The 14,053-nt window shown below is 41.0% G+C and overlaps 1 protein-coding gene across 2 annotated transcripts in view; it reads left to right on the forward strand.

The window, feature by feature from the left end:
- Positions 1–14,053, forward strand: part of PRUNE2 (prune homolog 2 (Drosophila)) — a 253,604-nt gene that overhangs the window by 198,231 nt on the left and 41,320 nt on the right. For both annotated transcript variants that reach the window (XM_011984087.1, XM_011984088.1), the window contains 2 exons: positions 10,276–10,355; positions 13,100–13,300. In XM_011984087.1, coding sequence (XP_011839477.1) covers positions 10,276–10,355; positions 13,100–13,300 — 281 coding nt within the window. The remainder of the gene's footprint in view (positions 1–10,275; positions 10,356–13,099; positions 13,301–14,053) is intronic.

The following is a 14,053-nucleotide window of genomic DNA, read 5'->3' on the forward strand; positions in this document are numbered from 1 at the left end:
GAGCACTTTACCCAAAGGGCAGGGCACCTTCACGTGTCTAAATCAGTGTGTTGTTCAATAGTGACTCGTTCATCTCCACCACGTGCTGAGCCCTGTGCTAAGCACTTGGTGTGCTTGTGTGTGGAGAGGGTGGCAGTGGGGAGGAGTGGGGACAAACACGTTTCAAACAGGAAATCGTAGGAACATGGCAGCATCCTCGTGAGGTAGGCACGGGGTGCTGTGGGACGTGACCCAACTCTGTGGGGTGGAGGCAAGGTCCCAGGTCCCGACTTGTGGGGTGGAGGCGAGGTCCCAGGTCCCGACTTGTGGGGTGGAGGTGAAGTCCCAGGTTCCGACTCTCGTGGGATGAAGGCGGGGTCCCAGGTCCCAACTCTGTGGGGTGGAGGCAAGGTCCCAGGTCCCGACTTGCGGGGTGGAGGTGAGGTCCCAGGTCCCGACTCTTGTGGGATGAAGGCGAGGTCCCAGGTCCCAACTCTGTGAGGTGGAGGTGAGGTCTCAGTTCCCGACTCTGTGGGGTGGAGGTGAGGTCCTAGGACGGAGATATCCACACTGAGTAGTAGAGGGCAGCAAGATTGGCAAGGCTAAGTGGGGAGTGCGGAATGAGAAAGGAGGATTGGGTCTAGGCTTGGGGGCCAGGTTAAGAGGGCCTTGTAAGCCCTTCTCTGAAGCCAGATTCTTTCCCTGAAGCAGTGGGAACATCGAAAGGATTTAAACAAGAAGGTGGTGTCAAGGTTGAGATTGAGAAGGGTATTAGTTATGATTTGGAGGAGGTAGGGAGGAAGATCATAAACAGAAAGGTCGCAACGTTTCTGCATGAAAAAAATGAATTTGAACTAAGGCTTTTGTAGTGAGAATGGAGTGGAGAGGATGAGGTAAATTTATAGGACTGGACGGCCCACTGGATGGGGAAGAAATGGTGGGAAAGAAAAGAAAGTAAGAGTGAATGCCGGTTTGGGAGCTTGAGTGCCCAGGTGATACGTAGAGACATTCACTAGGATGAGAAATGCATTAGTTAGCTATTGCTGTATAATTAATAATCTTGGCCCTGTGCAGTGGCTAATGCCTGTAATCCCAGCACTTTGGGAGGCCAAGGCAGGAGGACCACATGAGGCCAGGAGTTGGAGATCACACCTGACCAACATGGTGAAACCCCATCTCTCCTAAAAATAAGCTGGGCGTGGTGGTGCACATCTGTAATCCCAGCTACTCGGGAGGCTCAGGTAGGAGAATCACTTGAACCCAGGAGACAGAGACTGGAGTGAGCCGAGATCACTCCATTGCACTCCAGCCTGGGCAATAGAGCAAGACCCTGTCTCAAAAAATAAATGAATAAAATAAATAATCTCAAAGTTTACAGCTTAAAGCAACAAACATTGATTATTTCCCAGTGTTTGTATCAGGAATTCAAGAGTGGATTAGCTAGATGGTTCTGGCTGAAGGTCTCTTGTTAAGCTGCCATCAAGGCATTAGCCAGGGCTGCAGGTGTCTGAAGGCTTGACTTGAGCTGCAGGATCTGCTTCCAAGATGGCTCGTTCACAAGTCTGTTGGCAGAAGGCTTCAGTTCCTTCCTGGGTTTTCACAGGAAGCCTCAGTTCCTTGCCACACGGACTCTCCACAGGGCTGCTTGACCGTCCTCACAACAGGGTAGCTGGTTTCTCCCAGACTGAGAGACCCAAGAGAGAACAAAGCACACAGTGCTTTTCAGGACCTAGCCTTAGAAGTCACCCACCATCCGTTCCACCTTATTCTGTTCAGTCCACACTTAAGGGAAGGGAAATTAGGCTCCACCTTTTGAAGCAAGTGTCAAACAATTTATGGACACTTTTCAAAGTCGTCACAAAGAAGGTAGGATATAGCAGATTTGCGTAGAGGAAGGTGTAGGATTCGGTTTTGAACATGTTCAGTTTGACATCCCTTTGAGCTATCCTGGTTGTGAACTGTAAACTCACTTCCTAAACAAGTATATGCCCCTCTCCAATGTGAGATTGTGCCATCTAATTTAATCTTCTCCACAACAAATAAATCTATTGATAGATCTTAAGGTTATAGGAAAAATATTAAAAGAAGCTGGCAGATAGTCTGCAGGCAAGAGGTAGACTTCTCCATGCATCCATCATTCACGGCCAAGGCATTAATTATTCTCTGAAAAGCAAAGAAGTTGAAATGATAAAAATATAGGCTTTCCTTCTATTCTTGCTCAGCATTCCTCAAATTTTCATGTTTATAAGTCTCACTGTAAAAAGAAAAAAAAAATTGATATACAAAACCACGTACGCTGTATTCAGGGAACAATTCAAGAAAATGTTTGAGGATCATTGAGCTACAAGTGATTTTTTTTGCTCCCTGAAGAATTTTAGAATCTGACCCTGGGTAAGGAGGCTGCGTTGTGTCCCTCCCCTCTGAGAACCTGAGAATGTTTCGCTGTGGTTTGTGCAGTTTTGCACCTTCCCTAAAGAAGGTGGTGTCTGGGCGAGTGCTCGGCGCCTATCTTCCTACTGTGTGCAGTCAGTTTTCTTTTCCAGCTCTCACCTCCCTCCTTCATCTCTCTTCAGCTGGCTGGCTTCTAAGATGCTTCTCCCTGCCTGGCCACAGTGCTTACCTATTCCAGGATGAGAGAGGCCCAGCTGGGTTAGCGAACTGTTGCTAAGAACCTTCCTTATTTCATGGGCTTGACCCCAGCTTCATATTGTGGCATCTCCTGTCTTGGGGTCAGCTTGATTAGGCAAAGTGTGAAACTCAGTGCTGCTTCAGTCTCACCTCCTACTTTGAGTTACTGGATAAGTACTCTGTGGTTCACGGGGTGTCATGTACTGCTGGCTTAATGAAGCAGCCTACTTTATCAGACAAGAACCCTCACGTGGCAGTCCTCCAGCCTGTGGGCTAATTGATATTCTTAACGAGGGAAGGCAAGCACCTCATGAAAGGTTTTATTTGTGTTTTCTTTTTTCTTTTTATCTCTGTTTCTAGAGACAGCAACCTTATCAGTCCAGCAGATCTTACTAGACTAGAAGGAAGCCAGGAGAGTTTTAAGGAACTCTGACACAAGGGTATTTCTCTTTATGTAACCATTTCCCCAAAATATATCAGCATAACCGTCAGCATTTTTCTAAAGAACAATGAACCCCACGTCATGACCTTCTACTTTACTTTTTATGGAGGTATATGTTTTAGTGGCCAATCTTGTAAAAGTGGTTATTCCTGAAAAGGGGTGCCACCTGCTGCTGGATATCTGTGTCTGTCAGGAAACATTACCATCTAGAAATGCTATTGGTATGTGTGTGTCAGCTCTTGGCTCACTGCTCATTTCCTGTTAAAAAGAACCTAATCTCAGGCAAAGCTAATCCTACAACAACAGTCAAATCCCTCCAGATTCAGATATGTTGAAAAAATACAAAATGCAGAATGGGCTTCATTTTGTACCTGTTCTAAAGGCAAGAAGGTGCATTTATGTCCAAAAGTTCTGCATTTGTTGTCCTTCATTCTCTGTCACATACTGCAATTAGCCTTCCATATGAAGAAGTGTAAGTATCAGAAACACACAACCTACAAATATGCGTGGGCTCCATTCTCAAATTGGAGAATTCCATTTCTGTCACTGTTCTTTCTCCACTTGGTGGTATTCAGGATCATTAGAGAAGGTGCACAGACGTAGCATAAATAGCATCAAATCACCTAAGAGCATGTTTCTTTTTATAACTTCCTGGGCTGAGTTGAATGCTTAGCTAATTCACTTCATCTTATTTCCTAAAATCTGAACTTGAGGCTATTCATTTTCCTCTAGAAACTACTTTAGCTGCTATCACAAGTTTGGATGTGCAGGGCTTTATTGTTTGCTTACTTACACGTGTGTTTTTCAGTCTCCGAACTGTGATTGGAGACTTTTTGTGATTGATAACTAGAGGTATGGCCCTGAAGTCAGAGAATATAGTACATGTGATGTTGAATTTTGGTATTTTATGAGACATCATGTATGGTAAGTTTTGGTGAGTTCAAAAAAAGAAAAAACTGTGTTTTTATTGACTGCAGATCTCTCCATTAGACCAAGCTATATTACTGCATTGTTCAGATCGGCCATAGTCTTATATATTTCTTTTCAAATTAATTTATAAATTCTTGAGAGGTATGTTCAGATTTTCCCCCATGAAATTTATTTTGCCTAATCATTTATTTTCAATTTGTGTTTTACATATTTTGAGGCTATGTTGTTAAGAACACATTGGCTGTCAATTATTACATCTTCTGAAAAATTATTCCTTGTATCACTAAATAATAACTTTCTTTAGCCTTAATAATGCCTTTTCTGAAGTCTGTTTTGTTGGGCATTAATACTGTAATGCTGGCCAGGTGCCGTGGCTCATGTCTGTAATCCCAGCACTTTGGGAGGCTGAGGCAGGCAGATCACCTGAAGTCAGGAGTTTGAGACCAGGCTGGTCAACGTGGCAAAACCCCATCTCTACTAAAAATACAAAACGTAGCTGTGCATGGTGGCAGGTACCTGTAATCCTAGCTACTTGGGAGGCTGAGGCAGGAGAATCACTTGAACCCAAGAGGTGGAGGTTATAGTGAGCCGAGATTGCACCACTGCACTCCAGCCTGGACGACTGTCCCACAAAATACTAATAATAATGATAAATAATAATAATATTGTAATGCTTTCTTGTGTTTAGTATTTTTCTGTTTTTTAAAAATACCACTTGCTTGTCAACACTTCTGCGTTATTATGTTTTAGATGTTTCTTTTTTAAGCAGAATGGCTATGCAGGGCTTGGTGACATTACCTGCTGTGACAACCCCAAATCTCAGTGGTTTAACACAACAAAGGTTTAGACATCATTCTTTAATCATTATGGCCTCTTTCATGTTATTCTATTTTTTTAGTACTTTTATTGCTAATTTTTCTATTTATTGCATCTCCTGGAAATCCCTCAAAGTATTTTTCCCAAGTGTAGTTTATAGGGTTTTTTGATGTGAGCTCATCTTTCAGAGAGTTTTTTTCTTGCTCCTAATTGGATTTCCAGTGAAACTTGCTTGTAGAAGTAAGCACTACCAAGTGGTTTCACATGTGATTCTTTTTTTTTTTTTTTTTTTTTTTTTTTCGCTTTGCTCTGTTGCCCAGGCTGGAGTTCAGTGACGCAGTCTCAGCTCTCTGCAACCTCCGCCTCCCGGGTTCAAGCAATTCTTCTGCCTCAGCCTCCCGAGTAGCTGGGATTACAGGCATGCGCCACCACACCCGGCTAATTTTTGTATTTTTAGTAGAGATGGTGTTTCACCATCTTGGCCAGGCTGGCCTTGAACTCCTGACCTCATGATCCACCTGCCTCGGCTTCCCAAAGTGGTGGGATTACAGGCGTGAGCCACCGCGCCTGGCCCACATCTGATTCTTTTGGAACCCTAGGGTCCTAGGTGTTCAGTGATCCTAGATGAATTTTCATCTTAATTTCTTGATTCATTTCTACATCATTCAGGTAATATAAATTGAGACATGAGCAGTCCACAACTAGTGTCTCCAGCTCCTACTGGTTGCTTTTTATTTTCTACCCAAGATTCAAGTAGACTATGCTTTCCAAGGCCAGAGGAGAGAGGTTTTTTTTTTTTTTCCATCCCCTTTTTGTTAAGGGGAAAGTTCCTGAAGGTCCAGAGCCCTGTATAGAAGTTCAGGTCTAGGCCTTTCTTACATCACCAGGAGGTCCCTCGTGCTGTGACACCCTAAGCCCTGTGTCCAGTGCAAGAACCCTGTGTGCTAGCTTTTTATCAGCCTTCTATAATAACTCTTTATTTCTGGCACCTGCGGACTTAATCTTATTTTTTTTAAGCTTGGAAATGTATTATTAGTTTTGGGGTATGCTATTTCATATAGCATTTCTTGTATTTTTAATGATACATGGCTTTACACCTTGTAAGACTTAGCCAACACTTCCTTACATCTCTTTTTTAGCAAAGAGGAAAAACCCCTGAGTGAGATTCCAGGGATTTCTAACTTAAATTTGACAGTATTATCTTATTATTATTATATTTATTTTTTTCTATATATAAGTTATTTATTTTATGTAACTTAAATCACTCACCGTTTATTTTACCTGAGTGATTTAAGTTTACATATAATGGTTGAGTATCCCTAGTCCGAAATCTAAAATGCTCCAAAATTCAAGTTCTTTAGTGCTGACACAACACTCAGAGGAAATGCTCACTGGAGCATTTCAGATTTCAGATCTTCAGAGCAGGGATTCTCAACTATAGTATATAATGCAAATATTCCAAAATCCAAAAAAGTCAGAAAGTGTAAATATTTCTGGTCCCAAGCATTTTGGATAAGGGATTCTCAACCTGTACACTAGCGATACAAACATTCCTCTCAAAATAACCTTAATAAAATAAGTCAACTAAAGAAAATGTTAAGTAAATTGGCAAGTGATAAAAGGCTATGACAAAAACCCTAAAAGTGATATATTAATACTCCATCTTACAGAATACTTAAAAGCATTCCATGTCTTTTCAAGCTTTTTGTTCCTGTTTATTAAAGCATGCTTTGATATTTTAGCAATCCAGACGTGAAGATATTTACTGTCAATATGAATCTGGGCTAAGAATGTGGAAAATTGGTTACCCAAATCAGGAAATAAAATTTTGAGCATAGCATAAGTCAAATATTCCCTTTGAAACCATTAAAGGCCAGCTATATAGTAAGAATGGGCTAGATTGTAATGTGGTAACAAATAACTACAATATCGCAGGGCAAAACACAACAAAACTTCATTTCTTGTTTACATTTCCAACAAGCTTTCGTTGAGGCCTCTGCTCATCAGAGGCACTCGGGACACCGCCTGGCCGAGCCCCTCCACAGCTAATAAGGTGGGAAGAGGATGTGGCTCCTCTCATGCTTGCTCCTAAGCCTTCTGCTCAGAAGGAACATCTCTCCCTTCGACTCTGTCTTCATTAGCCAAAGCAAGTCATGTGGCGCATGTCATAACACGTTGATCTTCTAACACACATGGTGTTAATGTCACAGTACCATCCAGCAAAGAAACCATGAAGCAGTTTTAATACATCCTCTAGATGGAGACATGTAGCTATTTCAGCCATAGTACAGTCAGACTTCTGCTAACCTCTTGGTTAGCTCCAGTCTGTATAAAGAAACTCAAAATGAAGTAGAGGCTACAGATAGATAAAGTAAAATACAGACCTTTACAATGGACTGGTTTGTTACCCAACAGATCCTGAGAGGCTTCAGTATTGATCATAAAACTGCTGTCCTGCTTAATCACCAACTGCTCAGTTTGGCCACTTCATTTCTGCAAATGTTTATGGGCTTAATGTATGAATGTGGTTGAAGTATTTACAAAGAGCGTGACTTGGGTTTCTCTTAGATTTGCTTTTACGCTATTCTGGCTCAGCTTTCCCTCAGTCCCAGGGGTTTTCTAACATGTCCCTATAGCCTTCTTTTTTGGGGGTGGAGGGGACGGAGTTTCACTCTTGTTGCCCAGACTGGAGTGCAATGGCGCGATCTCAGCTCACCGCAACCTCCGCCTCCCGGGTTCAAGCAGTTGTCCTGCCTCAGTCTCCCGAGTAGCTGGGATTACAGGCATGCACCACCACGCCTGGCTGATTTTGTATTTTTAGTAGAGATGGAGTTTCTCCATCTTGGTCAGGCTGTTCTTGAACTTCCAATATCAGGTGACCCGCCCGCCTCAGCCTCCCAAAGTGCTGGGATTACAGGCGTGAGCCACCACGCCCGGCCTAGCCTTCTTTAATATCCATGAGTTTGTGTGAATCTCTCTCCTTGGGTCATCGGTTGATCACAGCCTTCAGCATTTTTCTTCCCCTAGTGCATGCTAACATGGGGAGAAGAAATCTGTGCCTTCTTTACAGGGTCTCTGCTTTGTGTTGAAAAGGAGCACTTAGAGGCAAAGACTCTATTTTCTAACATCAATGAATTGAGGAGCATTTCTAGGCTCTGTGGAGATTTGTGCAGTAATAAGATTATATTTTATCTGGGCCAATGCCCAAATTATAGTGACCTTTAATTTGATTTGTCCAACCATGACACATACTTAAATTAAACCACTGCTCCTGGTACTCTGTTTTAAGTGGAGGGTATGTAATACCTTAAACTCAGACAGTGCTTTATGACTTACAGAGTACTTTTATTTGTACTGTATTTATTCTCCACAGTCACTATGATGTTGGGTATTATCCCCTTTTAAAATCACAGAAATGGTCAACTAATCTTCTCAGAGTTAATCAGTTTGTCAATACTGGCAGCAGAACCACAGCTCAGAACTAAAACCTCATATCCAGGAAGGACTCCTGCAATTATTCCATGATGTTGCCCATAATTCACAATTTTAAAAAAATCTATTAAACTTAAGCTGATCCTATCTATTTTACAACCATCGTATTTAGTTTGAGGCCAAGGCCCACATCCTGCGTGCTCTGTCAGGCAGATAGAAATCTGATGTCTTAATTTGTGTTCAAGGTTGACTCTTAGGCAGATGACTAGAAAAATAATGTACATGTGCATTTAGAATATTTCAGGCTCGATAATTCAATCCAACACAGTCAGTGGTAGAACTAAGATTTAAATCCAGCAGCTCTTAATAGCAGCATTTTGCTACTTGACAGGTACGAGAGGTTGATGTCAAGGAGAACACACAGAATGACAAAGATCATTGTAAGGAATTCCAAAAACTGCAGGATCATGGGATACCCAGATATCCATCCCTCTAGGTCCTAGGACTTTCAAAACTGGGGCCTGGTGCAGATCTTCTCTTTGCATACCTCCCCAACCTTTGTTGCTGAATAACATGATTTGATTCCACCTATCATAGTGTATCTCTGTTTGGCACAGGTTATCTTGTTCCTGCTGATACATTATTGTCTGTCTTACATGCCAACCTCTTGCACGCTCTTTTGCTACCAGGGCACAGGTCTAGTTTTAGAGAACACACAGGGTCAAAGCCACAGAAAGAATGTAGACAAAGAAACTCCCTGATGCTGAGCTTTTGAAGGGGTCTCAGGAGTTGGTGGGTAAGTACACAGGCACTTACCTCTATCCAGGGGAGCAGCACTGAGTTCTTGGAGGTAGTGGTCATTGTATCAACTCCATCATTCCAACTCCACCACTGGAATGAGACAGGTCTGGCTTGTTCCTCTGTATCCTCGGCACATAGTAGACACTCAATAGATATTTGTTGAATAAATGAAGCAAATGCGGTAATCACTAAGGGTGCAGATTCTTTTCTTTCATCATAGTGCTTTATTGACAGTAGGGGATTTGACTTGCATCCTGAAGAAGTAGATTGAACTCCAAAGGTTTGGTAGATCCAGCGTTACATAGAGCAAAGAGAGGGAGAAGGGAAATAAATTAAGAACTTTAACATAAAGGTTTATCATGTTTAAAATTAGGTTAGTGCCCACATCATAAGGATTCGCCCTAGGTGAATGAAATTATGTGAAATTCACCAAGAAGAAAAATATATTATGGTAAATGGGTACTTACTGAACGAAGGTCCAAGGATGAAAATAAATCAAGAGAAATGTATCGTGAACAGTGGTCAGCTTCTTAGAAGAGCATATAGATTCATCACAATTGTCTTCGGTATTTCCTATTTCCCTACACTCTTCTTACCAAATGTGCTAATACACATGGTCGTGGGCTCAGCACTGATTAGAAAAAAGAGGTGGGAAGTCATGACCAGAGCCATCTTCACCAACATATATTCACAGTGACTCTTTAAATATTCAAAAAAGGAAGAAAAATAACATCAGTCTATGCCTGCTCAGGAGTGTCAGGCACTTTACTTTTGTAGCTTAATCTTTAAACAACCTGGTGAAGTAGGTGGTATATCCCTAGTTTACAAATGAAAACTGAGATCAACAGAATATGCTCTCTCTCCCTCTGTCCATGGGAATTTAATTAAAATACTCAAATTTACAGAGTGAGAGATGTATACAAAGCACATATAATGACCCTGTTGTTAAATATAAATAAATATATATATATATTCTCCTATTTCTGAGTTTCCCACTTGGTGTGTGTTTACTTAAGTGAGCTAGTAGAAGTGACCTGATGTATGCAAGTGAAATTGGTGTCCATTGTTCTCATTTACCATAACTGCAGAAAGTCTTTAATTTAGGACCACTTACAGTGGATTCAGTTCCCATCTGTGGTTTATTTTAAGTGAGTTGAAAATGTTATCCTGGACTCTCTGGGTTTCCTCTTCAAAAGAAATGAAGTCCTACACAATGGTTGATGCGCTTTGCTTTGCTTTTTTTGCAGACTACTGTCAGAGGATGTAGGAATGGACATCCCGTTTGAAGAGGGGGTGCTGAGTCCCAGTGCTGCAGACATGAGGCCTGGTGAGAGCAGCATTTGTTCATTTCCTTTGTTGGTATTCTGTATCCCAACGTTTTCATTATTCAGTGAAAGAATTATTTCCTGTGCATCTAACTTATGATTTCAGTGATAGCAGTGAGAGGAAAAAAAGAAATGTGTGATATGAAGGTGTTAGGTTGCATTTGGTTAATTTAAGAGGTGGCTTGAATATTGATGCTCGCTAGTGTGGGCTGCATTTTATCTCCTAGACCACAGCCTTATCTGCCAATGTTTTCAGTTCCTGTAATAATTGGCTACTGTATATTGTACCAAACTCTGACTAATGTCTAAGTTCCCCACATTTACACGTAATTGTAAGAAAGTTTAAAATTGGAAATGTGGTATCAAGAATGCTCAATATCCTAACTATCAAAACCAAAACCAAGACAACAACAACAAAAAACAACCATCCTACATCTTAGGAGTTTACAACCCAAGGCATACACAAAAAGCAATTTAATTTTTCAGTTGCAACTTATATGACTCTCTCTGTGTTCCAGGGTCACTCTCTTACATTACACCAAATCCAGGATCATACCAAGATCCTGAATCATGTATTCTCAGCCAAGCCTACAGTGTGGTGGGAAGAGGGAAGGCAATTACATTTGTTTTCTGTTGTAGTATTTGAAATGCATTCTTCAAAATACTAGTCATGTAACAGATTTCTAAATGTTCTATGGCCAAATATGCTTGGTAACCACAGTATGCTTATTTGAATCTTCCAAGTTCACAATGTACTTTTGAATGATAAAGGCACTGAGGCTATGGTTATCTGATATGGTAAGCAGCTAGTCACATGTGGCTATTTAAATTAATTAAAATTAAAAATAGTTGTTTAAAATGCTCTTCTTCAGTTGCACTAGCCTCATTTCAAGTGCTCAATAGCCACATATAGAACCTTTTCATCATCACAAAGAATTCTTTGGGACATCACTGTTGTGCAAATTCCTGAAATATAGAAACTCAGTGTGGAAACTTACTTGTCAATAGAAACTTTTTTCAAGTAATACATAAAACCATTACCTGGAACAGAGTTTGGGTGATGTTCCATTCAGAAAAGAAAAAGCTTAATGACAAGGAAACAGTGCCAGTTTCTCTAGGACAAGGCCAGAGTCAGAATTCCGGAGTTGAAGGGTATACCAAATGGTCTTCAAAATACTTCGTGCTTGGGAATCCTGTCATTTCTGGTTTTAGGTGAAGGCAACAAACTGTATTGTCCTACTCTGCTCTCACACTGAACACTTCTGTGACCGGATGTGTAGGGTTCTGTTTTGTTTTGTTTTGTTTGTTTTGTTTTTGCCACACACCAAGCAGTTTTCTAATGAACACCAACTGGGTATCCTATAATTCAGTTCTGACACTATCCACCTTAGGAAATGACAAGGGTTTTAAGACCTCTGTGCCTGGAACCAGGGCCAAAGACCAAAATATATTTCTTATTATACTACAGTAGGGTATCTCTCTACCTTTGTTTTGTTAGCTTAAGCTTGGTTAAAAATGACTTCTCCAGCTCTGCTTCTATTAAATGAAAGGCAGCTGAGCAGCAAGACACATACTACAATGAAAGGAGGGAGCCTACACATAAGATTATCACTTACATTATAGGAACCAATGTCAAGTGAGATTGGCATAAGAGCTGGTGACTGCTTGGGTGAGCTCCAAGAATGTTACCTGGGAGGATACTTCAGCCAGATAAAGGGCACTGACGATCATATACAGAGTTGTCAGGACCTAAAAGAAGTATTTTGGGAGTGTCTGTGAACATGACAAAGTTCTTAACCTACATTCCATAGGAGTAAAGTCAACACAAACCATTAGAAAATATAGTTGACCCTCTGTATCTATGGTTCCAAATCCATGGATTCAACCAACCACAGAAGAAAAATATTTAAAGAAAAAAAATAGCATTTGTACTGAACATGTACAAACTTTTTTTCCTGGTCATTGTTTCTAGACAACAGAGTGCAACAGCTATTTACTTTGTATTAGGTGTTATTCTAGAGATGATTTAAAGTATACAGAAGGATGTGCATGGGTTATATGTCAACACTACACCATTTTATATCAGGGACTTGAGCATCTGTACATTTTGGTTTCCACCAGGGGTCCTGGAATCAATCCCTTATGGATATCAAGGGACAACTGTATATGTAAGCTTAACTGTTTTTCGTATGCAATATACCCCGTGAAAATTTAATTCAATTATTATAGCAATTTCAAGTTTTCAAACTTGAACAGGGAAATTCTAAAAACTAGTTACCTACCCATTTAGCAATAGCTCCTACTTCCTGTTTCTACATGGCCAAGGCTGAGGGGGTTGGGAGGATCCAGTTACTGAGGGCTGCTTTCAAGAAGGGTTTCTAAATCTCATACCAAGATTTCTATCAGGTCTGCTTTTGCTGAAAGGACTTGAAAAATGTTTTCCACTGGGCCCAAACCCCCTCTTGGCAGCCACGTATAGGTTAAGTATCCCTTACTTAAATGCTTGGACCAGAGTGTTTCAGATTTTGGATTTTTTCAGATTTTGGAATATTTGGATTATACTTACTGGTTGAACATCCCAAATTCAAAATTCTGAAATCCAAAATGCTCCAGTGAGTATTTCCTTGACACATCATGTTGGCACTCAAAAAGTTTCAGATTTTGGAGCATTTGGGATTTTGAAATTTTGGATTTAGATTGCTCCTCTGGTTTAATACTTGATGTTGCTGTTCTCTTTCTTCTTTAGAACCTCCTAATTCTCTGGATCTTAACGGCACTCATCCTCGGAGAATCAAGCTCACAGCCCCAAATATCAATCTTTCTCTGGACCAAAGTGAAGGATCTATTCTCTCTGATGATAACTTAGACAGTCCAGATGAAATTGACATCAATGTGGATGAACTTGATACCCCCGATGAAGCAGATTCTTTTGAGTACACTGGCCATGGTAAGTCACTAAGTTGGCAAGGCCAAAGTTAAATGCTAAATAAGTAAAAGATTTTCTAACAGACCTCTCATTTTTGTGCCAGTGGATCCTTTTTGTGATTTCTAGAAGCTTCTGTTTTTACTTCAGGTCATAGGTGACCATGATTGACAGTTTGGAGCTTGACAGAGAACGTGTGGTTCACAGAGGTCCTACAGAACCATTGCTCTTTATTCACCCCTACTCTGTGCTAGCATTTATGCTAGGCACGGGGGCTGAGGGAAGACTGTTACATGCTGTGTTGTAAGAAACCCAGGGCTGGGTTTGCAGAGGAAGAGAATTTAATCCGGATGATAAAATTTGAAGAAGAGAAATCAGAGCTTGACAATTTCTTATATAAGTTCCCACTATCTGCAAAGTTCTGTTCCCCAGATCCTTACATGACTGACTCCTTCTCTTTATTCAGATGTTAATCAGATGTCACCTCCTCAGAGAGGTCTTCCTTGACCTCTGGAATCAAAGGTGCATCCCACTTCCCTGCTGCCACTACCTAGTCACTCTCTGTCCCCATATTCATTGTATTTTCCATGTATCACTAATTCAAATTGTATTATTTAACTATTTGTTTGCATCTTTCTGTCTTTCTCTTACCCCTCGAATCTATGCTCCATGAGAGCAAGGACTTTATGTCTGATCCTGCATCTCCAATAAAGTAGGAAGGAAGAAGGGATGGTTTAGGGGGAGTGGGAGAAATGATAAAAAGGAAGACAATTAAAA

The sequence above is a fragment of the Mandrillus leucophaeus genome, unplaced genomic scaffold, assembly GCF_000951045.1.
Source record: "Mandrillus leucophaeus isolate KB7577 unplaced genomic scaffold, Mleu.le_1.0 Scaffold260, whole genome shotgun sequence".
NCBI lineage: Eukaryota > Metazoa > Chordata > Mammalia > Primates > Cercopithecidae > Mandrillus > Mandrillus leucophaeus.